The following is a 27,478-nucleotide window of genomic DNA, read 5'->3' as shown; positions in this document are numbered from 1 at the left end:
CTTCATATGTTTGTTTATATGTTCTCTATACCCCTTAACTTTCTGCACATATATAGATCTTTCAGTCATCCAAGATGGCAGCTATCACACTATGACCAGAGATAATTGGTTTCAGAACCTTAAACTCATATCTTAGCAGCTACAAAGAAAGATTTGCTGTTTATCCTTAAGGGATGTACTGTAAGGTATATCTCTAATTCTGTTCTACCGCATTTCAATGATTTTTCCCAAAATTGGATGCCTCATGCTTCCAATATTACATTTTTTTTAAATTCAGTATATAGCTCTTGTATGAATTATGTATGTATTTCTACATATATATTCTATAAACTTTTTGACACAAATAATAATATTGAGAAATCTGATTTGCATTGCTGCACCATAAGTCAACTAAATACAACAATCTAAAATTCCATTGGGGCATATTATTCTATATTTGCATAAAAATTGTTGAATTAATGCAACATAATTTTGAACCATCAATGTAACATGAAAACACAAGAAAACTGAACTGAAATGACTGGATAATATTCAGAGAGATGTTTTTTAATATTAAGGTTTTCTTAAACCTTAAAAAAACCCCACACAACCCTTTCTGCATATTGTCTTTCACTTTCCACCACTTTCCGCCCATCATTGAAGAATACAGGGCCATATCTTGAGAAATGCTGATCTACTTTAACTCATATGGATTTTAGTGGGAAACTCCTACTGATTCCAATAAGAGGTATGGGAGCACAGAATCTCTCAACATCAGGATCATATAATCTCATGACACTCCTTACAGGGGTCTTTGTTCTACAATGCAAACTACAGCCAAGGTATAAAGTTATATCTAACCAAAGCCCAGCTGGCAGCACTTTCTCTTTCCTCTAATTTTTCCACCACAACCGACATGCAGGATAAAGAGTGGTGAGAAGAGAGAGGTAGAGGAAGATAGAGAGGATGGGGCTGAGGGAGCAAGTGGTTAAAAGAGCCCACAGTCTTTCAGGTTTTCTTTAATTATGATGTCTGTTACTGCATTGAAAACAAACTTGATGTTCTGGGTGTCTGTGGCGCAGGTCATATGAGAATATATCTCCTTATCTTCTTTCTTTAAATTCAAGTCTAGGAACTGCTTCTTGATGTAATTTCCTGCATCCGCAAATGTGTTTGGTCCTAGTGGGAGACAACAGCAGATGACAAACATTTTTCATCAAAGGCTTCATAGCAGCTGATAACAAACAATTCTGTTAGGAAGATAACTTGAGGCACCCAGGCCTGAAAATTCTGAAATTAAGTTAAGCACCAAAATTCATATTTTATCTTGTAAATAACTGGTCTGGTTTGGGGCTTGTTAAAAGGAGGAGAGCAGTAAGTGTGAGGAAGACATGAGAAAATAGAAGGACAAAAAATGGAAAGGAAGAAAAGAATTGAAATAGAAAAGAAAGGACTGGCAGAAAGGAAGGTGAGAAGAGGAAGGAGAAAAAAAGGCAAGAAAAATCACAAACCTCAAATTTCAGAATTGACTAGCAATTTTGGGTGGCCAACTTGAGACACTTTAAAGGGACATGATTTTCAGAAAATGCTGAGAACCCGTCTTCTGAAAATTAGGCCGCTCTAGTTGGGCACTCAAAATTGTTAAACTCTTTCGAAACAGCCTGGAAAATTGAGCTGTTTTTCTACTGGTAAAAGAGTTGAGGGACTTGACAGAGGGAGGAGAGCAGTAAGTGGGAGAAACAGGAAGAGATGAGAAAATAGCAAGACAAAAATGAAAAGGAAAAAAAGAGTTGAAAATAGAAATGAAAAGGCTTGCAGGAAGGCAGGCGAGAAGAAGAAAGAGGAAAAAGATCCAGTAAAAGCAAGAAAGCCAAATAGGTCTAAGGATGCAATATTTGTTTCTTTATGCAATTTTCCTGCATTGTATTTGTGCTTCCCTAACAGAAAGAAGGATCCTGGAAGGAGGTTCAGGGGATCCACTTAAGTCAAGGGCAGAATGTGGAGGAGAAAACTTTTGGCTGATTGCTGCCTGAAGACAATGGTGGACCTCAGTCATGTTTATGCAAGGCCAGATCCTAAGCTGGTATCAGCATTCAGATTCTACTGAATCTGGCCCATATTGTTTAACTGTATGGCCTCAAAATTGGGTAGGAATTTGGAGTAGCCAACGTGAGACACCTTTAAGGGGCTTGAATTTCAGAAAGTGCGGGAGAACTGATATTCTGAAAACCAGGCCCCTGTGAAAGGTATTCCAAGTTGGGCACTCAAAAGTACTAGTCACTTTTGAAAATTTGGCCCTTAATGTACAAATTAGGGTAACAGTCTGGAGCATGGCACTGTTTTTCTACTGGTGGATTGTAGGATTGTAACCTGACTTAACATGTTCTGCTGCACCAGCCTGTAACAATGGCTTATTTCTATATCCATAGATATTATAACCTCCTAAAAGGACCAGCATTCACACATTTTACACTATACCTTTATGTTATGCAGAAAAAAGGGGCCAGATTCAGGCCTGGTGTAAGTAGGTGAAACTCCATTGACTTCAATGGTGTTGCACCTGCTTATGTTGGTTCTGAATTTGGTCGGCTATGTATTAGTATAGCCTCCACACAGAATGATAACATAATGCCCTTTTGCCCTAATAATCTTTTGATAGCTCTTGGCAACTTTGCCTATGCTGATTATTTTAATGTATTTTGCACCTTGAAACCTACACCTTACCATCATATTCTGGAAAGCAGACATTGAGCTGAACTTTTGTTATTTTTTCTTGGAAGAGGTCCTTCTTATTTAGAAACAGCACAATGGAGGTGGTAGCAAAGTACTTGTGGTTACAGATACTGTTGAACAGGTGAAGGCTTTCATGCATTCTGTTCTGTTAAAATGCAAAAGGTGCTGATTAGAAGCTGACAGAGTCCATCACCTTGTGTTACTTGTACTCTGATGTGCTCTTCTATCAATATACCAGTATAGTGTGTTAACCGTTAAAAGAAGGGTATTAGGAAAAGGAAAGGGAACATAAGAATGGCTATACTGGGTCAGACCAAAGGTCCATCTAGCCCGGTATCCTGTTGTCAGACAGTGGCCAATGCCAGGTGCCCCAGAGGGAATGAACAGAACAGGTAATCATCAAGTGATCCATCTCCCATCACCCATTTCCAGCTTCTGGCAAACAAGGGAAGGAAAGGTTTCTAATGCGCCATCAGAGAACACATTAAATCTTCACAACTCACAAGAGGTTATTTTTTTTTCTTCTGACTCACCACATTTTTATCTTCCACCAGGACCATGTCATAGGCACTGAGTGCAGCACAAAATATGATGCAAGTAACTCCTTCAAAGCAGTGAATCCACTTCTTTCTCTCTGAGCGCTGTCCTCCCACGTCAAACATTCTGTGCAGAAAAAAACAACATGCATACGGTGTGTAACAGTAGATAACTGAAGACACACTTGCACCTCCAAAGTACACAACGTAACTAGAGATGGATGGATATTGTAAAATATGTAGCTGGCTCAAGCCTTGGGTGGGCACTATTCTCCTTCCCCCTTGGGGAAGCCAAGCAGACCTGCATTTTTTCTTCCAAATGTGTATTGGGGATCCAGTACAAACTAAAGCCCTACTTCTCCAAGGAGCTATGTGTGGCTGGTCCCATGCATTCATTCAGAGCTCCAGTTAAGTCACTAGGGCTCCGCAAAGGTAAAGGAACCCATCCACCCAGAGCTCAGTGCAGGAGTGGACATTAAATTTCCCATTGAAATGAATGGGGGAGGTGGCCCTTAGTAATAGACATAGGCAGGGAGCCTCCCTAACCTTAAAAAAAAAAAAAAAAGCAATGCAAATCCATTATCATTTTCTTTGTTTAATTCTTGTTCATGTGGCGAACTGGCAGATTGATCAATAGAAAGCATAGGAGTAAAGGGAATCCAACCTTGGCTGACCTAGCAGTAGCAATTAAGGCTCTGAGTTTTAAAGGTATTTAGGTATTGCTGCGCTCATCATTACAATGTCTAACTGATTTAGGAGTCAAAAATCTAATGTTTAAAAGGGATTCAGTCACTTAGGAGCCTTTAATCATCGAGCTGAGCTATGAGGTACTTGTATATTTTTAATATGAACTTTTTCAAAAATTGTTTAGTTGGAAGTATAGGTGTGTTGACAGGGGCATGTTTTACTTTGTGTCTGGAAAAGACCTTAGCTGGAAGCAGACATAGCCAATTTTCAAGCATAAGGCATAATTATGACAGCTGGTCATGAATTTTTCATCAATGTTTATTCAATGAAAAATGCAGTTTCTTCAAAATCAAAATTTTCTGTGGAAATTTTTTGACTGCTGGTTTTGTAATTTTTTTCTCAGTGATAAAATCCAAGTGGAGTCAACTCAGTTTGAAACATATTAGTCTGTCACAGTGAAACATTTTGTTTTGGGACCACTTGACATTAATCTGCATTTGCCTAAATTACGCATAAGAGTTCTGGTTGAGGTGACTCATGCCCCCATTCTCCCTTATGAGCTGGGCTTCCTGGCTGGACTACTTCTCTAATGGTGCCCTGCAATGTCCTCTTCCCCCCTCCAGCTGAATTGTCAGTGCATCATGAGAATCCCATGACAGTGGTAGGAGATGGAGTTCAGCCCACAGAGGAGAATGGGGGGAATGAAGCACCTAAACTAGGAGGTAGAGGGGGAGTTGTGGAGGTGGCAGTTAGATATTGAACAAAGTTGAAACTAAAAATTGTGATTTGGTTCAACAAACTGAAATGAAACATTGAAGATTTCAAAATGTTGGACCATTTAGTTTTGATCAATATTTTTCAGAACTTTTGTTCCAAGAAAATTGAGGACATTTTGATTTCTTTTTCTTCTTCCTGATTCAGGATGAAAACAAATGTTGAAGTATTGGATTTTCACACCAGACAGAAATTCCAATTTTGACCCACACTAATAATTTTCAGTTCCAATTCAAATCATAGTTCTTCTTGCTGTAAAAAAAAGAAGAAGAAGAAAGCAAGCAGATGCAAATCCAAAATAGTAAAATGTTTGCATGCTGTTAAAATCATTTAGGTAACCAAATTTCACAGGAATCACAAGGCACCATGCAGGTGGCACAGCATGAAACCTATTCTTAGACGTTTGCAAATGTAAAGATGCCTTTTGAGGTCTGCTGCTGCAATCTGTACTCAAACAGGAAGACAGTGGGAGTTTTACCTGAGTATGGACTGCAAGATTAAACCCTAATTCAAATTCCTCAGGGGTCTCTTAAAAAGCATTTCATTATGAACTTAAACTTGGTACGTTTACAACACAGTATTTTGCTTGTTTTAGTTATGAACTATCAAATAAGTAATAGAGGGTTCAAAGATACCACAATGGAGTTATTAACATACCAGCCTTTTTGGATAAGTAGCATCCAGAGGAATCAGCCTCTTGTAATTATTTTTTCAACCTTTTACAAAGAGCTTGAAATGTGACAAACCCACCAAGAAGCATCAGAGGGTTTTATACCTGAAGTTCATATCTTTGAAGGAAAACTGAGTCTCAATAATTCCAGTTGTTTTCACTCGTGAGCGCAGAACATCTTGGTCATTGGGAACATATCCAGGAGCTGTCAGCCTGTCCAGATCATTGAGATAGCTAAAGAAATTTAACAGAGTTTAATAATCCATGAATCAAAGGGGATTTCTGATACCAATAATACTGAATATTTTTCCCCAATATAAATGGGCCTGTGTTTGCTTCTCTTTCTCTCTTCCACAGCTGTAAACTGGGAGAAACTCCACTAAAGTCAATAGAGTTACACTTGTGTCAAACCATTTCTTTCGACCCATTCTACTCTCACATACAGAGTGGTATCCCATAGGTTTCAATAGGGATCGGTCCTCATAAAGAAGAAAAGCATTTAGTCCCATGCATTCAACATCTGCTGGGAAACTTCAGCTCCAGCACATCTTTAATCTTCCTCCAGAATGCTAAGAAAGCACAGGTCAGAGAGGTAGTTTGTCTAGTTAACTTAGTTCAATCAAGTAGAAGTTGCCATCATGACAAAATCCCTCCGATAGAACGAGATCTGCCAGGAAACTGAGCATCAGACAATGCTGCCAGGTTGTTGCTGTAATATCTTTCCTCTTCTAAATGGAATAATGTCATAATGAGTGAACATAATGGTTCAGAAGAATTCACAACTAAGGTTCATTCACATGCATGAATTTACAAGTCGAAGGTCCAGGAATGTATGTTTTCTTTATTATTAATTACTACTGTTAATTCACATTGATATTATAGTAGCACAGGGAGGCTTAGCCCAAGTTGGGGCCCATTTTGTTAATATCCTCACAGCACCCTTGTTATATGGGAAGTCCCATTCCCATTCTACCAAGGGGTAAACTGAGGCACAGAAGTTTAAATGCCTTGCCTGGAATAACACAGGAAGTCTGTGGCAGAGCCAGGGATTGAACGAGATCTCATGAGTCTTGAGTGTATTGACCATCCTGAAGCTCACCCTTCTCCTATCCCTTTTAACCTCAAGTAAAGGTTTAGAAATGGCTCATCAGTAACGCAACTCCCTAACATGTAAAGATTCCCTCCATTAAGAGGTTAAAAGCTAACAAAGAGAGTTATGAACCAAAAAGGAAGGCAAGAACTTTTTTTAGCTTATAAGTATATTGACTCTTACAACTGATATCCAAATAGCGACAAAAAGTAAAGGCAAAATACATCAGTTTTGATATGTGATCTAACAATGGTGTCAGCATCTTCAGACCTCTAGGATGTCTGTGAGCTGGCACTTTTACAGTGATTTGTTTATCAAAGGCAAACAAGGAATATAGCAGGAATGGCCATCTCTCTGATGTTCCTTAGGCTTTGTGCTTTTTTCATCTCTCACACAAGGTCTACCCAGCGTGGGATGTGCCTATGTAAAGTTCAGCTAATCAGAGAACTACAAAAGCAAATGCCGCAGCTCACCATCCTAATCTGGCACTGTTTAACGTACCTGCAAATTTAAAAAGTGCAAGGGCTGGGATTTCCCAGTCCCTGCAGATTAGTAAACAAATGGGATTTTCATATTGTAAACTGAACAGACCTCACAGAAGGAAGGAGAACTTCAGCTCATCTGAGCATTTCAATGACAGCCCGTTATGTATGTCCAGCAGAAATGGCCAACCTATTGTTTTAAAATTGTCATCTAATTCTTGTTCATTGGATCTAAATTCCTGTTCTCTGAGCACATGGCCTAGCAGTTACTCTAGCCAGAGGTCAGTTTGTGGGAGTCAGGAGCCACGGCAGTTCTCACTATGTATTAAAGTAGTAAAGCACACGTGTATATGCTAGTCAATATACACGCATCTTGGGTCTTCTTAAACACAAAAACAGTCAAGTGCCTAAACATGTTGGAGGCATTAAGTGCTAGTTCTGTCATTCCATAGTTCAGGCTGCAACTGAATTTCTATTATAACCGTAGTTTTTTTCCCGTTACACTGACCTTAAATTTGGATAAATTGTGTCTGACTCCAAGGTGAACATTTTCAACCAAATTTGAACTGATTTGGACAAGGAATTTCTAAATTTTGATACCCTAAAAATACAGATGGCCTCCAGAGTTCAAGAAATAGAAGAAATACAAGGAAATAATAAAAACACCGGAAAGAAGGAGAGTGTCCAAACTTACTGGACTCACCTAACAAAAAAATTCAAAGATCAGTCAATGAAACTCTTGGGGCCAGATCCTCAGCACATGTAAATTGGAGTATCTCCATAGAAATCAGTGGAACTATACTGAATTACACTATCTGAGGAAGTGGCTTTTATTATGTATTATCTGTATTACAATAGCATCTAGGGGCCACAGTCATGGATTAGGTTCCCATCATGCTAGGCCCTGAACAAAACACAGAACAAAAAGATGGTCCCTACTCCAAAGCACATACAATCTAAATAGTTTTAAAAGCAATTTAAGTGCAATTTTGGAATGGCTAGTTGGCTCCAGTAGGCTTTAAGCTGACCATGAGAGCTTTGAATGCAATGGCAAAACTCACTTGTACTTTAACGGTGCAGGATCATGGTCTGAAGCTCTGATTTTCAAAGATATTTAGGTGCCTAAAGATGTATCTATTATCTCTTCATCATTTACCACTCTACCAATCTTGTGTCATCCACACATTTTTATCAATGATTTTCTGCTTACTTCCTGATCATTGATGAAAATCTTGACTAGCATTAAGCCTATGTGGTGTATTGAAAATTGTGTTAAAATTACAAGCTATCACTTTAAGTTTGCAAGGGGTTTGAAGGGAAGTGGATGACCTGGCTCTTTCAGAGTCAGTCTCCAAGAGCCAACCTAGAGCAAAGTGGGACGAGTTGTGTCTCTCTACTTTCTCACTGTTTTTGGTTCTTTGTGTTATGGTTCTGGATTTTAAGAAATAAATTTGCGTCACATTGCAACATCCACCTTCCAGAAAGAGTATTTCTTTATACAATTTCTCTGATTGAATGCTGTGATCCTAATAACCTAGTACCAACCCCAGGAAAACATCCCTAGAAAACACTCCCTTTCAATGATGATTTCCCATTGATAACTACTTTGAAATCTGTCAGTTAGGTGTTCTTAAACCATGTGATTGATATTGTATAATACTAATTCTTTAGTCTGACTGTTGTGTAGTACTAAATCAAATACCTTACAAAAGTCTAAGAATATTTCAACTATTTTATCAACCCAGTTTCAAAGAATGAAATATCCTTTTATCATTACTTGTTTTCTTTGTTTAAATGTGGCTAATGCATCATAGGCAAATCAAAAATTGGCTTGGGTTTTTTCAAGTTACCAGTCATTCATTTTCGCCCACCACATCTGATGCATCCCTGCCTGTCTCCCAATATTCAGGTTATATTTCCTGTATTTCCTTGACAGCAATAATAAATGAATGTCTAGTAGAAACTACCCTTTAAAAACTCTGGTAAAGACCATCTAATTTTAGGTCTTTTTTGAGAGCACATCATTGTAATAGCGAAACGCTCTTAAGGTATAATTCTTGTCACTTACTAAACTGCTGAGTCGTTGAGCTGATATTCTGCTGCTCTTTCAAAGCAGGCCTGGATTCCTGGGTCACTCCACAATCGTTTTATGATTTCAGACAATTCAGGAGTCATGGATCCATCCTCTAGAGAATTTGCCATAGTGTACAGTTGTCTTTCATCTTCCTAAAGGGAAATGTCAGTAAGTAGAGTTCAAACATATTCTGGTCCTTGATCTCTTTCTGAAACATATTTATTTTATAATGAATCATAGTGGTTTAGGAATTTCTCATTATTGGAGTGGGTTTTTTTTGTTATTATGTTGATTTGTGCAACTTTTCTGTGTGTGTGTGTATGGGGCAGGGAGCACATACACACACTTGTATGTCCTCACAGCTTATCACACCACTTTCTGGTGCAGGTCCAAATCAGGACTTAAGTGGTTAAGAGAACATCCTCTGGCTTTCTATACCACAGGTCAATTCCATCCTAATAGAGTAGAGCTATTCAGAGCAAATCGACATGGCAAGAAATTTTTTTTTTATGTAGTATCAGAGACATGTCATCTGAGCTAAAGTGTTAATGAGATTTAAGACTTAAATATTTCTTAAGAATATTTTTAATGTAATTGGAAAAAAAAATTACACGGGTTTTGCTAGCTTTAGGGCACTACAACTCTCCCCCTCTGCCCCCAGCTGCTAAGTGAATCCAGCTAATGAATGCATTTCCCTTCTGATGTAGACTTTAGGGAAGGAACCTGTAATTGAAAAAGAAGAGAGTGGCAGTTTTAAATATATTATTCATAGTTGTGTGTGTCCTGTTGTAATTAATCAAGAAAAGACTGCAGGCAATGTACTATGAGGAAAATATATATTTTTTCAATACCTAACGGCTTAGAAGCAGAGTTTAAATAAAGAGCTTGATTATATAAGGATCACTTGATACACTGTTCTATCAGTGGATAATTATAGAAAATAATCCCTTACCATTATTTCTCACCAAGCTAAGTAATATAATAAGACAATTGAAATGACTGCAACCAAATAGCCTCATAGTTGTTTGAAAAATTTCAACCAAAAATTATGATTTCTTCATAAATGATTGTTCCCCCCCTAGAAAATGTCATTTTCAATTCTAAATTTCAATTTTTCAATGGGAAATTTAGAAATGTAAGACATTTTTATTTAGTTTAATTTCAAAATGAATTTTTTGTTTTGATTTTCAAAAAGAAACAGATTTTTTAAATTTCTGACTTTTGCTTTTCCTTCTTTATGCCCCATTTTCCTTTTTGCCACCGAATAGAAAGACTTGGGTTTTGTTCCTACTTTTCCTTTTTCTTTTCTTCACTCTGTAATTTTTCAAAACTTACTCAGCCTTGGAAAAGCAACAGACTTGCAAAATTGAAAAACTGGAATTTTGACACTGGAACTTTCCCAAAAGTTGGACAAATTTTGACAAGTTATAATGAAAAAAAATGAGAAAAACAAAATAAAACAAAAACATTCATTTTATTACATTCAGTGGTGAAAACAGGAAGAGAAGAGTGGGAGAGCGAAAAACTAAAATTCCAAAGTCTGAAAATCCAAAACTTTTTTATAAAGTTTTATTCTGTGATTTTTTTTATAAAAGTTCAGTTTTGAACTCTGCAAAACAGAAACAGATTCAAAATTTTGAATATTTTTGGTGAAATTGTTTTTCCATTTTTGGTTGTTTAGCCACTCCCCTGTTTTTCTTCCTTACCCATTGTTTTGTATCTCCACTAAAGGAAAAATTCATCCCTGTGCAGAGAACAAGCGTAAGGGCTGTGCATCAATGTGGTCCCACATTAGTCTTTTTTTCTGTGGGTATGTCTATATCGCAAAAAAAAAAAAAAAAAAAAAAAAAAAAAAAGACCCATGGCAGCGAATCTCAGAGCCCAGATCACATGACTTGGGCTCAAGGGACTCACGCTCTGGGGACAAAAATGACAGTATAGACATTTGGGCTCAGATTGGAGTGCAGGCTCTTCAAACCTGGCAAAGGGATGGGCCTCAGAGCCTGGGCTCCAGCCTGAACATCTGTACTGCTATTTTTATCCCCATAGTGGGAGCCCCATGAGCCTGGTTCAGTTGACCCAGGCTCTGTGATGCCCTGCCATGTGTCTGGTTTTTTTTTTTTTGCAGTGTATACAGAACCTGTGATGTGTAGGCCTTGTTCACACCATCAGCGCAGAAGTGAATTTTTCCTTCTTTTGTGTGATCTTTCTTACCTACTCTGAGAGTCCCTCAGGGCAAGGACCTAGTCTTCTAATATTTTTTTGCAAGCACCATGCACATGTATGCAGCAAAAATAATAAGGGAAACATTTCAAAGGTGGGTGCCTAATGCGAGCACCTAAATGACTTGTTTGATTTTCATATGTGCCGAATACCCCAAACTCCTATTAATTTGAATGTGTGTTCTGGCTTTTCAACACCAGGCTACTAAGTTAGGTGCCTAAGTAAGGATGTAGAAACCTACTTTTGGGAACACAGTTTTGATAATGTTGGCATTTACCTAGAGTAAGATGCAGCAAGCCTTTGACTGAATGAGATCAAGGTGTTCTAATTCCAAGTCTTGTGTTCTAACCATTGGAACAAATTGCCTGTTCTCTTCTTAATTTTTGAAAGTTGTTTTGTTTTGTTACTTTGATCTGTACTCAGGGATTGGAAAGTACCAGCACCACTAGTGCCACCAGCCACCCTAATGGGGATGGAGAGAGAAGTGGGGGATGGAGATTAGGTCATGTCTTCCTCTGTGCACCAGCAGCAGAACTAAGCAGCCACATAGGGGAGGAGACGCTGCACCCCTTACAGATGCAGTAGTAGGTGTGCTGCTTCTGCACAATGTGGGAGCTCTGGGAAGCACAAGCGGGCAGTGTAACTCTGTACTACTCTCCCCATGGCTCAGTGACCTTTCAGCCCCCAAACTGAGCCCCCAAATTTGTCCATAAAAGGGAAATATTCATTGCACTTCCCACCAACAGTGGAAAAGTAGCTGTTAAACATAAAGGAATTCTCTCTCTTATTAGTGGCGAGGGGATGAGTTACCAGTTTGGATTCTGGTCAAAGTTTGTACAAATTGAATAACATTTTGCTCAAAAGTTTAGATCTCCAATCTCATGTGTCAGCCTTCAAAAAAATATTCAATTAAATGTTAAATGTTACAATTCAGATGCTTAAGGACACTGTGACACAAACAAAATTCAAGCAGAATAAATGTGTCCACTATAGTAAAACAAAGGCTGAGCTCTTTTGCTATCCCATAGGCATCCATTATCTTGATACAAAAGTTTGTATTTGTATGCCTGTTTCAGAGGCACAGATGTCATACTCACTCTACAAGCAGGGTTTTTATAATCAATCCCTAAAGTGGACATCGCCTTCACGATAGCCAGGATGGATTGCAATATGTTACTGTAAATAACAGATCTGAACTCCATGCATTCCTGATTTGAGAAGCCATCTTTATGGATGATCCTGAAAAACAGAAAAACAGATCTCAGACAACTTTCAAGTAAAGGTTCAAGAAGAACAGGATAACAAGTGCTTTTGAATTCTGTTTGAATACTAAGAAGAACTTAAGGTAGCTTGCTCTAGTAGAACCATTTGTAAATCAGGAAATGTGAAGCCAAGTGTGAGTTTCTGTAGTCAGCCAACTCTTCTGGCTGGTGAAGAGGTGGGTAGGTCCGAGATCACTATTTCAACACATCTCTGCCCACGTACCATCTGGGGCACCTGCACATCTACCAATGTGATATATGCCATCATGTGCCAGCAATGCCCCTGTCATGTACATTGGCCAAATTGGACAGTCTCTACGCAAAAGAATAAATGGACACAAATCTGACATCAGGAATTATAACATTAAAAAACCAGTAGGAGAACACTTCAATTTCCCTGGTCACTCAGTAACAGACTTAAAAGAAGCAATTCTTCAACAAAAAAACTTCAAAAACAGACTCCAACTTGAAACTGCAGAACTGGAATTAATTTGCAAATTGGACACCATCAAACTAGGCCTGAATAATGACTGGGAGTGGATGAGTCATTACTAATTTTACCATACTAATTTCCCCTACTACTACTCACACCTTCTTGTCAACTGTTTGAAATGGGCCACCCTCAGTACCACTACAAAAGTGATTTTTGCTCCCTTGGTATTCTACTATTAATTGAATTGTCTCATTAGACTGACCCCCCACTTGGTAAGGCAACTCCCATCTTTTCGTGTACTATGTATATATATACCTACTTCTGTATTTTCCACTCCATGCATCTGATGAAGTGGGTTCTAGCCCACAAAAGCTTATGCCCAAATAAATTTGTTAGTCTCTAAGGTGCCACAAGAACTTGTTGTTTTTGCTAATATAGTAGGGCACTAGCAGGGAACAGTCCTTGGACTAAAGGGAGCAAAAGACTGGGATGGCAGCTCTCTTATTCCACAGCCAGATGGACAGTGAGGGTGAATGGAAGATCTAACACTGAGGGATAGACTGGAACTTCATGATCTGTCTGAGTTAGGGGTGGTGCCTAATTGCACTGCTCCAGGAGCAGCCCAGAGAACAAATTGTTACTCATGCCAGGTCTATACAACAGACCTATACTGGTATAACTATGTCGCTCAGAAGTGTGAAAAATCCATGCCCCTGAGAGACATAATTATACCGACCTAACCGTACCGTGTAGATGGCGCTATGCTGATGGGAGAGGTTCTCCTGTTGACATAGCTACTGTCTCTCAGGGAGGTGGATTAACTACACCAACAGGAGAAGTTCTCCCCTCGGCATAGTCGCGTATGCACTTAAGTGCTACAGCACATTTGCGCCAGTGCAGATGTGTCACTATAGCATGGTACATGAAGACAAGCCTTCAGACATGATTCCTCACTGGCTCTGGAGGAGAATAAGTTACTTCCCCCCATTTTAGGGTACAGCTTACTCCCTACTGTGCATCCACCCAGGTGTTTGGCTGGAAATACAGGGCAGAGAGCCAAAGCTACTCCCACTCCCTGCCCACTTACTCAAAGGTGTAGAAAGGGTACCAAGTGAACTACTCCTGCTGTTGCCCTGTATCCAGAGTTACCCTTCGAGCAGGGCGAAATAGGAATCCCTGCCCAGCAGAATAAGGGCCGTGACAATGTAGCTCTGAATGAACAGAAGTGTACAGAGAGACTTTTCTTGCAAGGGACAAGCTACACTAGGGCTTTGTTTACACTACACAGTTTTGTTGACAAAACAGTGGAGGTGTACACACCACAATGCTCTTTCTGCCGACAAAACTCTCCTGATTTGCTGACATAATAAAACCACCTTGACCAGAAGCAAAGAGGTTTTTGCCGCAAAGTTATATCCATGAAGAGTCAGTGTATACACGTCACTTGGTTATGTTGCTATAAATCAGGGGTCAGCAACCTTTCAGAAGTGGTGTGCTGAGTCTTCATTTATTCACTGTAATTTAAGGTTTCGTGTGCCAGTAATATATTTAACGTTTTTAGGTCTCCTTCTATACGTCTACAATATACAACTAAACTACTGTTGTATGTAAAGTAAATAAGGTTTTTTAAATGTTTAAGAAGTTTCATTTAAAATTAAATTAAAATGCAGAGTCCCCCGGACTGGTGGCCAGGACCCAGGCAGTGTGAGTGCCACTGAAAATCAGCTCGCATGCTGCCTTCGGCACATGTGCCATAGGTTGCCTACCCCTGCTGTAAATGGTCTCCAGGAGGTGTCCCACAATACCCTTCATGACCGCTCTGGTCAGCAGTTAGTACTCTGCTGCCCTGCACCCAGGTACACAGGAATCTGCCCCTCCTCCTTTAAAGACCTGGGAATTTTTGAAATGCCACTTCCTGTTTGCTCGGCATGGACAGCTCACATCACATCTTTCCAGATGACAATGGTGGCTCCACGCAGCAAATGCTCTCCTGCTTGGAGCACACCTGAGTTGTTGGATCTGCTGGTACTGTGGGGAGAGGAGGCTGTGCAGTCCCAGCTGCACTCCATCTGTAAGGACTTTTATATCTATGGTCAGATTTCTCATGGCATACTTGAGAAGGGCTACAAATGGGACACGTAGCAGTGCCATGCAAAGATAAAGGAGCTGAGGTAGGCATATCAGAAGGCAAGGGAGTGAAAACATTGCTCTAGTGCTGCACCGAAAACTTGATGCTTCTATAAGGAGCTGGCTGCCATCCTCTTCAGTGACCTCACCTTTACCACCAAGAGCTCCACAGATACTTCAATGGGGTTGGAGACTGTGGACAGTGGACTCAACCCCAAGCATGAAGTCGTACATGAGGAGGTTGAGTTGAGAGTAGGCTAGAATGGAATGTCTGTGAATCGTATAATATCTCTGACCCGAATCACACAAGAAAAGGCAAAGATACAACTTTGCATACAGTGAGGTACCAAAAACCCCTCTCTAAAACAGTTCCAAAATAGTTTAAAGCTTACCTTCCATTTTGGAAGTGCCTAGTGGTTTGAGTGACATTCTCAAAATGAATATATATTGGATCTGTTTCAAAGCCCTTCGAAGACAGTGGAAGGCTTCAGAGACTCCCATTGATTTCAGTGGGCTTTGGCTCCTGAATGAAAAACCACTAGAACCTCTAGAAATGTTCAAAATGAAAGACAAAATGAATGCCAAATGAATGTAACATATGAGCCATGTGCAGGGTACATGGGGGTATGGAGTCCCATTGAGTACTTATGGTGAGCTTGGAATGTCCATGCTGGTCATGAGTGGCAAACCAGGTCATGAGAAAGTCATCCAAGTGAATATCAAAAAACCTTCACATTGTACAATTCCATCACACTTTCTGTATATCCTATTTGTTACAGAAAAAAATGATTTCCCATATGTTTTCAAGATATTTTGGAACTTGTGAGGAGACCTTTATAGCCCTCCAACTATAAAAATCAGGTACTTTAGTACCTACAATGGCATGACATATAAGGAAACTACAAACTAAAGTACATTCAAAGTCTAAGGTTGGCTGTTTTACTCTGCATGCCTCTTAGCAGTGCGTGCAGTAAGGTCTGTGTGGAAGTTGTGGGATTAAAAGAACACATTTTTACTGTCTGTTTTGAAGGGTGGGGGGTTGTGAACATCTGAAGGGAAGACAGGCAAATGCACTTATAATTCTCAAACAGTCATTTTAAATGTTGTTATTATCCTTAAAAGCATTTGAACAACAAAGAAAGAAAAAAAAATAGAGGGCCTCAAAATAGCACTAGCTACTGTAATTACAAAAAGAAAAATACTTGTTTTCTCTTGAGGCTTTTATATTTATATTCATGTCCTCTGGCAGCATCCATGCTACCCACCTCGAGGAATAGTTAGTCAGTACAGTCCCCTATTCTCTTTATGTATGACTTTAACAAGCAAGAAAACATTTTCAAATGCACGCATAGCCTTCTTTAGAGAAAATTTAAAACCAGTAATATCACCTTGTAAATTCTCAGAAGGATAAGAACAGTTTTAACAGCTGAAGAATTATCTTTCTCAATCCTAACTGAAAATTAGCTTTTTCTCTGCTAAGACTCTGTAAGTCTCCTTTATGTATCAGAGGATGTTATACAAAGCATACAGAAGTCAGTGGAATAATTCAGACTTCAGTGGGGTTTGGATCAGGTCTACAGATATCTCTATCATGATAAATAATAGAAAGTATAGTATTGTAATGTATTCATTAAAAATCGTATTAGTAGTATTAGGATGGCCTCATTAAGGCTAGTCAAAAAATTTCTGTCAAAACTGTTTTCTGACAGGAAAGTTTTCAACAAAACAATTTTTTTGGAAAATTTTGACTTTTTTTTGAAAAAACAAACACCTGACAATCAAACCATTGAATATTGAAATATTTCAGGTTTTGGCCAACATATTTTAGTTTTGATATTTCACCAAAAAGTCAAATTTTTCCATGGATTTTGTTAACAAAAATGAAAACAATTTTTTGTAATAATTTTCTGTGGAAAAAAAAACCCATTGTCCACTAGCTCTAAATCTTATAGACATGGGGTTTTAAAAATGACATAGAGCCTTTCAGGTTTACCTCTAATACCATCAAGTAAATTAGCCATCCGATTTCTCACAGTTCCCAATTCAGTAGAACAAGCTTAAGTTTAGCCCTATTCAGCAAAAGACTTCAGCACAACTTCATAGGAGTTACGTATATTTTAAAGCATTTTGCAGAGTACGGATGTGCTGCTCAATCAGACTTACAATGAGGGAAATAAAAAATACATGATCTTACGTGAAACAGAAAAGTTGGCAAAAACATTTGGTAAAAGCTATGGTGATGTTATTAAAATTGTCCTGCAGCAAAACCAAAGGGAAAAAAAGTAAAAAAAAAAAAAAAAAAGCCATTATGGCATTTATCCCTGTGCCCAACATTGTTCAAATTACTCTTTAAATGGGTCAATCAGGATGTCAAATAACCAGAAAAATGTAAATAAGAGATAAAGTGTTCCCTCTATAAAAATGCTCTCCTTAAAGATGTTTACATTTGAACAGATTGATACCAGTAATGTGGCAGCATGCTCAAATAATTACAATGGTTAGGGCTCTGGAATTTTGTGATTACTCTCTGTATTTTTCAGATGACTATAAAAAGTAATTTTAGGCAATAATTCACAAATTTACCTGGAAAAATAAGCCCTGATTAAACAATATGATTTTAAGAGCTTGTAAATGTAAAGGAGGACATGGGCTGCACATTTAAGTAGGAGTTATGTTGCCACTGGCATGGCACAATTGAGTTACCTCTTTAAACTACTTCTTTAGCTACCTTTGCAAAAATTAGCCTGCTTAGGTACATGTAAAGGAACGTGAACAGCCTAGTTATAAATATAAAAAATAGTCCACAATGAAGTGCCTAGTCCAACTCCCTTTGAAATCAATGGAAAAACTGCCATTGACTTCAATGGAAGCAAGACCAGGCCCTTGTTGAGTGAACAGTTACTACACTAGGTTTATCTGAGGTAATGGCATAATCAAAATCCCCAAAGAAAGTGTGTGAAGGGATATTGCCCTTTGGATGATCCCACCTGCACTTCCCAGCATGCCCAGCTGGGACCATGGATGCCTGCAAGCAGAGCAGGGCCATCATCCCAACTTCTTCCCGTGCCCTTTGGAGAGGTTTGCATCTGTCGGTGCACAAAGACATCACTCCCTGCACTTGTCCCTAGACTTGGTGCAAAATGTGCAATGGGGTCTGCTTGCATCTCCCACTCTGCACAGGGCACAAGGGTCAGACACAATCTTTGCCTTCACTAGGCAGTTGGCTACAGACAGGAATTAGAGTAATTCTGTGAAGATCAACAGTGATCAACACTCTGAGAAGCAAAGCATAGATTTATGAGTTCAGTTATACTCCTTGATCTAATACTCATGGCTAAGGCTATGTTTTAGTCACAAGTATATTTAGTAAAAGTCATGGACAGGTCACGGGCAGTAAACAAAAATTCACAGCCTGTGACCTGTCCATGACTTGTACTATATACTCCTAAATAAAACTTGGCCAGGGGAGGCACCACGGGTGCTGGGGGTGGCCCGGAGGGGCACCGCAGTTGCTTGGTGGGGCAGCCTGGGACCGCCACTGGTGCTGGCGGGTGGGTGAGTAGTGACACATGCCCAGGGACCTCCACTGTTGCTGGTGGGAGAGGGGTTGGCAGGACTGGCAGGCTCCCTACCTGGCTCCACATAGCTCCCTGGAAGCAGCTGGCATGTCCGTGCAGGTCCTAGGGGGAGGGAAAGTCAGGGGGGCTTCGCACGCCGCCTCTGCCACTAGCTCTGGCTCTGGAGCACCCATTGGCTGGGAAATGCAGCCAATGGGAGCTGCGCGGGCAGTGCCTGCAGGCAGGGGCAGCATGCAGAACCCCCTGGCCTCTCGGTCTAGGAACTGCAGGGACGTGCTGGCCGCTTCTACGGAGCACCCCCACGAGGTAAGCACTGCCCTGCACAACAACCCCCAGCCCTGATCCCCCTCCCACACCCAAACTACTGCTGCTGCTGGGGTTGGGGGGGATGTGGTGGCCTGGGACTGCCCCAGCAGCAGCCACTGCAGAAATCACAGAGGTCATGGAAAGTCACAGAATCCATGACTTTTATGACCTCCATGACAGACACGCAGCCTTACTCATGGCTTGATGCAATTCCTGTGGAAGCTAATGGAAAGACTGCTTGACTTCAGTAGTAGCTGGATCAGTGCAAGATTTGCCAAATATATTTGATTAGAAAATCAGCTATATATCTCCAATCATTTTGTATTTAGCTTTGTATGTTGGAATTGGAAGTTGATTTTAATTTTTTTTTTTTGCATTTTATTTGAAAATAAAATTACTGATAGCTAAGACATTTGCTATACATACTGCAAATATTCAAATTTTATAACTGAAATTAATATTCATGCACCTACTTCATTTGTTTCACAATAGTGCTCTTTCCTGATTCTCCAGCACCTGCAAAAAAGCAATATTCAAAAATGTTACTGATACACGAATAACTCTAATAGACATTAAAATAATCTTGCAAATTCCATAATTTCCATGGACAAAAACTGGGAAGGGGAGAGACACATACTGTCTTCAGAGACATCATTTTATCTCGTAGAATCCTCTTTCATTTTAAATCAAGGTGTATTTTGCACTGAAATCCTAATAGAAATATCATTTGTAAAAGCTAAAAGAACACTGACGTAATTAAAAGAATATAGATTTTGGAAACAAAGAGAAAAGAAAATGGGCTGAACTTATGTTCTATCAGCATCCACTGGGCACTTGAAGCATATGAGAGCTCAGCTTAATGAATAAAAGGCGCTTGATTCTGTATTACATTGCATGGTGGGGAAAGTTTACATTTAGTCTATATTTAGAACCATCACGGGTGCAAACCCATTGCTGCAGATATAACTCCACTCTCTATGCACCGTAACCCTGGACTCTCATGTGAAGGGAGAGTGAGTGTGTGTGGAAAGTAGGACCCCAACAAGCTTCCTTATTTTAGGAAGAACTCTGTATCTGCCCAGAGCCCCATTGACTTCAGTGAGGTTCTGCCTGGGTGGCTGGGTCTGCCTGCATAAAGTCAGTTGTAGAGCTGAGATCAAGATTTGGGAGTGGGTGGCCTTATTTACTTGAACCTGGCCCTCCTACTCAGGTGCAAAATGGCAGACAATCACAAAATGATCTCCTCCTGCTGCAAAGCAAGTGTAGCTGTATTTACTCTCCCGAGAAGTTGTCAGAGCAGAGATTGGGGAGTAGCAATGTCAGCAGCTCAGGTGAGTAACTTACTTCCAACATCTTGGACTTAGGCCCTAATGTTTCACTATTACAAATGGGGGCATAATTTGGGGGCTAAATACCAGGAATTCAAGGAACATGGTTTTCCATTGCCCTGCTCTTTGTCAGTTACAGCACAAGTGCAAAATACTTTTGATTTACCCGCCTTTGGTGCAGGTGTAAATGACTGCACCCAGTGGAGAATCAGGCCATTGCTATTCCCACTGAACGTTCATTGGCTGAAGGAAATGAGTTGATAAGTATTTTCTAAACAGATTTTTTTTAAAGTTCACAACATTTAAATGTCAGCAAACGAGTCACAACAACCAGCAAAACATATGCAAAACATTCTTCTGAAACCCATGATATGAGTGGCAGAAAGCACTGGTGAAAAATACCATGACTATGCTAAATTGGCTGATGCAGCCATCTGCCACTCTTTGTGATTAATTACGATCATGTCAACAATTGGTCTTGCATCTGGAACTTGCAAATTTGGTATAGGTCATCAGTCAGTATCTTCTCAATACCCACTTAAGGAACTGAGCAAACCACAGCCCACCCTGGCCAATTGTGCAATGCTTACCACAATTTCACTATGTGACAGAGAGGTCTTATGCAGTGTTGTTGTAGCAGTGTGGGCAGGATGTTAGAGAGACAAGGAGAGTGAGGTGATATCTTTTACTGGACCAACTTTGTTGCTGAGGGAGACAAGCTTTCAAGCTATACTGAGCTCTTCTTCAGGTCTGGTCTTATGACATTCATGCAAGCCTGGGGCATTGAACAATGTTAGCGAAAATAATACATAAATGAGTCCCTGTTCAGTGACTGAAAGACAATGTTAAATTATAGAAGGAGCTGGGATTTAAATCCAATGGGTGCATCTCTTCTCCTTTGCTTAAACTCTTTATCTCTCAGGAATACTTTAATCATAGGCTACAAAGAACTTTTAGGCTCAGTCTTGAGTATGGGATCACTCTTAGCTATACTGCCTCAGGAGGAACTCTTGCTCCCAAGGGAGGGTAACAGTAAGAATTTAGTGCAGCCCTGAATCTTTCCTTTCTTCTTTCCTCATGTTCAGCCTGCTCCTCTGGCCAGAGTATTTAAGGGGCAGGGGGCAGAGAGCCATGACTGTATGTATCTGCATTCCACCCCTCCTTCACAGGGAACAGCAGCAACTGAGCTGAGGATCCAGAGTCACAATAGCTCTTAAATGGTTGCATATGGGCTTGGGGGCCTTGGCTCCCTCCTGTTCCACTCTGAGGATTAGGGCTAGTGACAATCCTACTTTATATGTATCACTTCTGTTTGGGATAGAGTCAGAAGATGAAGCAAGGAGTTCCCAGACCTCTACTCATAACACTGAACAACCAGAGTTATGTACACTCTTGGAGTTATGTACAGTGGGAGCTATTACAAAGTGAATCTGATAATGCTTATTTATTAAGTATTATACAGTGCTTTTCATCCATAGATCTCAAAGTGCTTTACAAAGGGGATCAGTATCTTAATCCCCATTTTACAGATGGGGAAGCTGAGGCACTGAGAGGTGATGAAATGTGCCCAGCAGACCAGCTGAAGAGCTGGGAATGGACCCCAGGTCCCTTCAGTGCCTGTCTGGTGCTTTAGCCAGTAGGCAACACTTCCAGCTATTTCAGTTATCTCCTACTTGGAGGAACAGATGCAGACTGAGGTAAATTCTGTTAAATTTTTCCATGAAAGAAGGTCAGTCACATTCAGTTTCAATCACTGTTAGTTTAGATTAAAAGGAAAAAAAACTATAAAACGAGAATGCAAAATTGAAGTCCGTGTGTGTGTGTGTGTGTGTGTGTGTGTGAGCGAGAGCGAGAGCAGTGTGCATCTCCTTTGCAACATGCTGCTTCACTTACGCTTGTAAAACACCAGCTACCTCTGCAGACTCCAGGCCCCAGGAAAGGTAAAGGTGCAATACAACATGATAATAGTTGCATAACTACCTAGGCTGCATTCTCTCTATAGATAAATGATGTTTTCATGGCAACTTCTGTATAACTATTCAGGAACAACAGAAAGAACTCTTTCCCACCAGACTATTTGTTAGTTTGTCCAGGAATGGGCAAACTACTTGGAATAAAAAATGACTGACCCTAATGTGTGTCTACAGTTCAAATCAAACCCAACTCTTTCCTGAAGCTTGGAAAAGTTCAGTTAACTTTCGAAAATATCAATGTTTGCTGCTGAGCTGGGCAGGAATGACCCTTGGCATGTATTTTGAACTTCATATCATCAAAGACCTGCAAAGCATCATAGCTCAAATGTTCCAAAGTGGCCTCTGATGTTTAGTGTCTCAATTTTAATTTCTCAAGTTGTGCATCCCAAAAAGGAAGACACTAAAAATCAGTGGCCACTTTTGAAAATTGGAGTCCGTTCCAAATAGAAGCAGAACATCTGCAACTTCTGGTGATGTCAATGGGGTGGAAGATACTTGGCAAATCTCAGGGCAGGGCCCCTACAACATTACTGTGAGCTAGAGAAGTATTTTATTATTTGACAGATTGGGAAACTGAGGCACAGACTGTTTAAGTGCTTTGTCTAAAATTACATAGTGAGTCACTGGAAAAAGCAGGATAAAAATTTAAGGATTCCTGAACCCCAGATTCACACTCAGTCCATCATGGCTTGTTGTTGATTATATAAGAAAAGACTTCTCTCAGCATTTTTTTCCTGAATGGAATGTGAAATACAGTGGTGGAAGTGTTTCTAGAAAGCCTGTTCTTGTGATATTTAGAGCCTAGACTCAAGATGTTTGAGTTAGAGGGATAAAGTCTGCACATATGTCCTAATTCTTGGGTGTTTCTTTGAACTAAACCTATGAAGTTTTAAACCTATAACAAGCCATTTCTAACTGTCTAAAATACACTCTTCATTCATGTTCAGACTAGTATAAATGGCTAAACATAAAACTTGTTTCTTAAAGACCTGGGATAGAGAATTGCTGTAAGCGTTAAGTCCACTAATCTTCACAGAGTTAGTTCCACCAGGGATGAATGTGGCCCAGTGGTCATTTTAAAGAGTAATATTAGAACATAAGAATGGCCCTACTGGGTCAGACCAAGGGTCCATCTATCCCAATATCCTGTCTTCTGACTGCTGCCAGTGCCAGGTGCCCCAGAGGGAATGAACAGAACAGGTAATCATCAACTGATTCATCCCCCGTTACTCATTTCCAGCTTGTGGCAAACAGAGGCTAGGGACACCATTCCTGCCCATCCTGGATAATAGCCATTGATGGACCTGTCCTCCATGAATTTATCTAGTTCTTTTTTGAACCCTGTTATGATATTGGCCTTCACAACATCCTCTGGCAAGGAGTTCCATAGATTGACTAGGCATTATGTGAAGAAATACTTCCTTTTATTTGTTTTAAACCTGCTGCCTATTAATTTCATTTGGTGACCCCTAGTTCTTGTGTTATGAGAAGTAGTAAACAACACTTCCTATCTACTTTCTCCATACCAGTCATGATTTTAGAGACCTAAATCGTCTCTCTTCTTAGCTGTCTCTTTTCCAAGCTGGAAAGTCCTAGTCTTATTAATCTCTCCTCATACGGAAGCCGTTCTTATTTGTAGTGTAACCACTTGAAAGCTGTAAACGCCACAGAGATTAGCCTAAGTATTAAATCCTTCTCTTGGTAAAAATACCACAGGTAACAGTACACACCATTACATTGTTTTAATCATAAGGGCATTATGGTCACTCTCAAGACTTCTAATTTGCGATCTGTCTATCCCTAAAGAAACAGTGGTGACATCTGGTCCATAATACAGTGGCAATATATGGTCTGAATGGGTAAGAATCTGTCTACCTGAAAGTCCTTTTCTATGATGCTCAATATAATTACAATGAAATTATTTAATAATTGGAATCTTGATGATGTTAAAGAGCTAAACAACACCTTCTGCACAAAAAATAGCTGACCTATGCTCAGAACACTGACATCATCTGTACATTTCCCCATCCCCGCACTAGGGGCCCCGATTCTGATCTGAAAATGGATTTTCACTGATGAAACCCCATTGACTTCAGTGCAGTTACTCTTGATTTACCCTGCTGTAAAGCAAAAGGAGAATCAGGTCCATGCTCTTACTCAGAGATAGGTATGGACCCAAAGCCCAGACCCTAGCACCCCAAGCTTTGCAGAAATTCCAGCTTTGGAGCTCGATCCAAAATTTGTGAACTGGGCCCAGATCTAGTCTGGCAGTACTTCTGGTTAATCATGGAAGGTGGCGCATGCTGCAGGGAGGCATTGTGGTTCCCTGTGGGGCAGGCTACCTTTGCATTAGGCCAAGTACAACTTAGTGGCTCTATGTTTGCTTTTAAAAGGACTCTGTAAGTAGGATCTGCTAAACCCAGAAAATATTTTCCTTTCACTTGCTCTTTAGTAGATAGCTGCCTCCTCATTGTCCATCTCAAGGATTCCAGAAGGGAAAACGTATTTCCCATTGAAAAGACTGAGATTTTTCTCTTAGGGAGAAGGTGAATAAAAGGGGACATGACTGAAATGTAGAACCTAATTAGGACCCTTTGTTTTCAGTATTTATGTTATTTAATTTTTCTTGGGAATTTATCAGTATTTATTACTCCAGCAACAAAAACAGGTGAAAAATATCAGGGTTTATTTTGGTGGATGGAAAGACAGGAGAAAAAAGTATTCAGTAGATTAATGCTTTGAATTCTGTTTATCAACATGGTTTGCTGCAGAATGAAAACAGAACTCAAAACACAGTGCCACCTCTGAGTTTAAAAAAAAATACATCTCTCATCCCCAAATAAAAATTTGCATTTTAATAAACAGTTTACTGCTGTAAACTTAGAACTATTAGCCTATAAATATTTACATTTAATAATTGGGCCACACCATTTGCAGTGCATACGCTCAAATTCATCCTTTTCCCCTGTTTTTTTTGAAATTTTCAAATACTTCTTTGTGTTCTGAAATGTGTTCTGATACAGATTTTCGTTTTCTTCCCATTTTAGTGTGTCAAATCTTTAAATTGTTATCTGTTAACAGCTTGAAATGTGTATGTGGTGGACGTGAGATTCATCAGTAGGTTTAAATGCACATGCATTTCAGAGCTTGTATGCATGCCTGTTTGTTTATTGTGTGTATCTTCTAGATTAATACATAGCCTTACTTCAACAGGCAGCTTTGCATATGCACACAGACTAATGTATTATCCTAATACTGATATCTCATGCAAAGTATTGTATTTTCGTAATAAAACAAGTTATTTTTATATGTTTGAATGATACAAAAGTAGGGTGAAAATCAGAAAAACCCCCCGGAATAATACTTTTTATAAAACCTTGGAAATTTTCAGTAAAAATTGGTTTAAACTGAGAACCAAAGGGCTTAAACATAACGAACGGTTTTGAGAAGGTAGACCAGGCTACTCACCCTGCCTCTTGACATAAGAACAAGAGGACAGTGAATGACATTGAAAGGTGGCTAATTTAAAATGATAAAAAGAGGAGTGGGTGGGTGAGATTCTGTGGCCTGCGTTGTGCAGGAGGTCAGACTAGATGATCATAATGGTCCCTTCTGACCTTAAAGTCTATGAGTCTATATCACATGCAGTTAGGCCATGGAACTCATTGCCACAGGATATCATTTAGGCCAAGATCTTAGTGGGGTTCAACACGGTAGTAAACTCTTATCCGGCGAAGCATATCCAGAGTTATAATAATAAATACTGAAAAAGAAGCGCTTTGGAAAGCATGAAACTGCTCATACCTCCCTGTATAATGCAACCTCTAAATAATGGGGGTTTGGGAAGAAAATGTTCCTGGTAGCAGGTTATCCCATAATTGCCTTCTGTGGGTTTTCCCGCACCGTACTTTGTAGGAACTGCTGCTGGACAGAGTCAGAGTCAGGATAATGGACTAGAGTTACCATGGGTCTGATCCAGTGTGGTAATTCTAATATTTCCCATCTATCTACCTACCTACCTACCTACCTACTGTTTTTGGCTACAATAGGATTTTTTTTTCCTAGAGCTGGTCATTTTTTTTTTTATTTTGACTAAAATCTTCGTCAACATTTAGAATTTCATTTTTTTTTTAAAGATTCCTTCTTCTCCAAGTTTTGACTAACTTTAGTTTGTCTCTGAGAGGACAGTTATTTGTCTTACTGTGGCACAGCTGACTTTCATATTCACCATAGGATTGAAAAAGCTTTTTAACCTGTATTCAGAATATTCAAGGAACACTGTTTCTCATGATTCAGTATGGCCACATACAGCTCTGGCTTTTAAACAACAAACAATGACAACAACAATAATAATAAATACCTATCTCTGATGTAGCACTTTTCATCAGTAGATTGCAAAGATATATCCCTTTAACATTACTGATTTGCTAATTTTCCAGAGAAAACTTTAATAAATAGAGCATTTGCCAATGTGATATGCAACTAAACATCCATCTGCATTAATTTCACATAATCTACTAAACATTCTAAAACAGATTGTACACAGAAGCATTTTTACATATAGAAATTTTCACTAAACCATCTGGTTTACTCTGTACAGCAAGTTGCAACAGTTTTGCAAATTTAAAACAACACATTTTCATTAGGCAGTTGCATCTGTCGATTTTTTTGTTTAATTAATTGCCTCTTTCAATCCATTTGCTAGGGCATTTAAACAGTCCTTATTGTACCGTTACCTCTTACTTTCTGTATTCTACATTACAAAACAGCAATTACTCTAACTAATTATTCTAAAAGTGATTTTTGTTCCTCAAATTCTTTCATTCCAGGGACTTAAATGATCTAAAAATGATTAAATGGAAAAAGACCACATTCATTTTCAACCTGTTTGTCTCCTCTTGCTTGTCCCTATCATTCATTTAATGACATAAAGCAGGTGCCAGGCATCACTGTAAAATCACAAAACTTTTTTGTATTTGTCACATTACATAATTGTCTCTTTAAAGTAAAATTGTAAAAGCTGGATAATCACTGTATTGGAATTATTTTAAATGTGAAAATCATACTTTCATAGAAGGAATAATAGATTATTATTATTTATTTACCCAACAAGAGCAATTTGACTGTCCTGGCATCCCGCGCTGCATCTTCCTGGAGTTTCTTTTCCAGTTCCTTTGATTTTCTGGCAGACTCTTTACTCTCTGAACTGACTCCACTACCCAT

The 27,478-nt window shown here is 39.4% G+C and overlaps 1 protein-coding gene across 2 annotated transcripts; it reads right to left on the bottom strand.

The window, feature by feature from the left end:
* Positions 1-967: 967 nt before the first annotated feature.
* On the bottom strand, positions 968-27,478 carry GNAT3 (G protein subunit alpha transducin 3). 2 transcript variants are annotated; one of them, XM_050936998.1, is made up of 8 exons: positions 27,361-27,478; positions 19,428-19,470; positions 12,346-12,487; positions 9,020-9,177; positions 5,485-5,613; positions 3,246-3,375; positions 2,704-2,857; positions 968-1,158 (listed from the first exon to the last, which is right to left on the bottom strand). In XM_050936998.1, exons 1-8 carry the CDS (start codon positions 27,476-27,478, stop codon positions 968-970), a joined length of 1,065 nt encoding a protein of 354 aa, XP_050792955.1. The 2 variants fall into 2 exon arrangements, with proteins under 2 accessions (XP_050792955.1, XP_050792956.1); XM_050936999.1 differs by lacking the exon at positions 27,361-27,478 and adding an exon at positions 20,238-20,307 and having other exon boundaries at positions 19,428-19,473.

This window comes from Gopherus flavomarginatus, chromosome 1, assembly GCF_025201925.1.
Source record: "Gopherus flavomarginatus isolate rGopFla2 chromosome 1, rGopFla2.mat.asm, whole genome shotgun sequence".
Classification (NCBI taxonomy): Eukaryota; Metazoa; Chordata; order Testudines; family Testudinidae; genus Gopherus; species Gopherus flavomarginatus.
This window is presented reverse-complemented; position numbering and strand designations above follow the sequence as displayed.

What these genes read in the sequence shown, in the direction of transcription:
- GNAT3 (XM_050936998.1), bottom strand. Translation starts at nt 27,478, where the DNA reads ATGGGTAGTGGAGTCAGTTCAGAGAGTAAAGAGTCTGCCAGAAAATCA. An exon ending in CTCAACGACTCAGCAGTTTA is followed by an intron (nt 5,614 to 9,019) that starts GTAAGTGACAAG and finishes AAATTTCTTTAG; the next exon opens with CTATCTCAATGATCTGGACA. An exon ending in TTCAAAGATATGAACTTCAG is followed by an intron (nt 3,376 to 5,484) that starts GTATAAAACCCT and finishes TTTTCTGCACAG; the next exon opens with AATGTTTGACGTGGGAGGAC.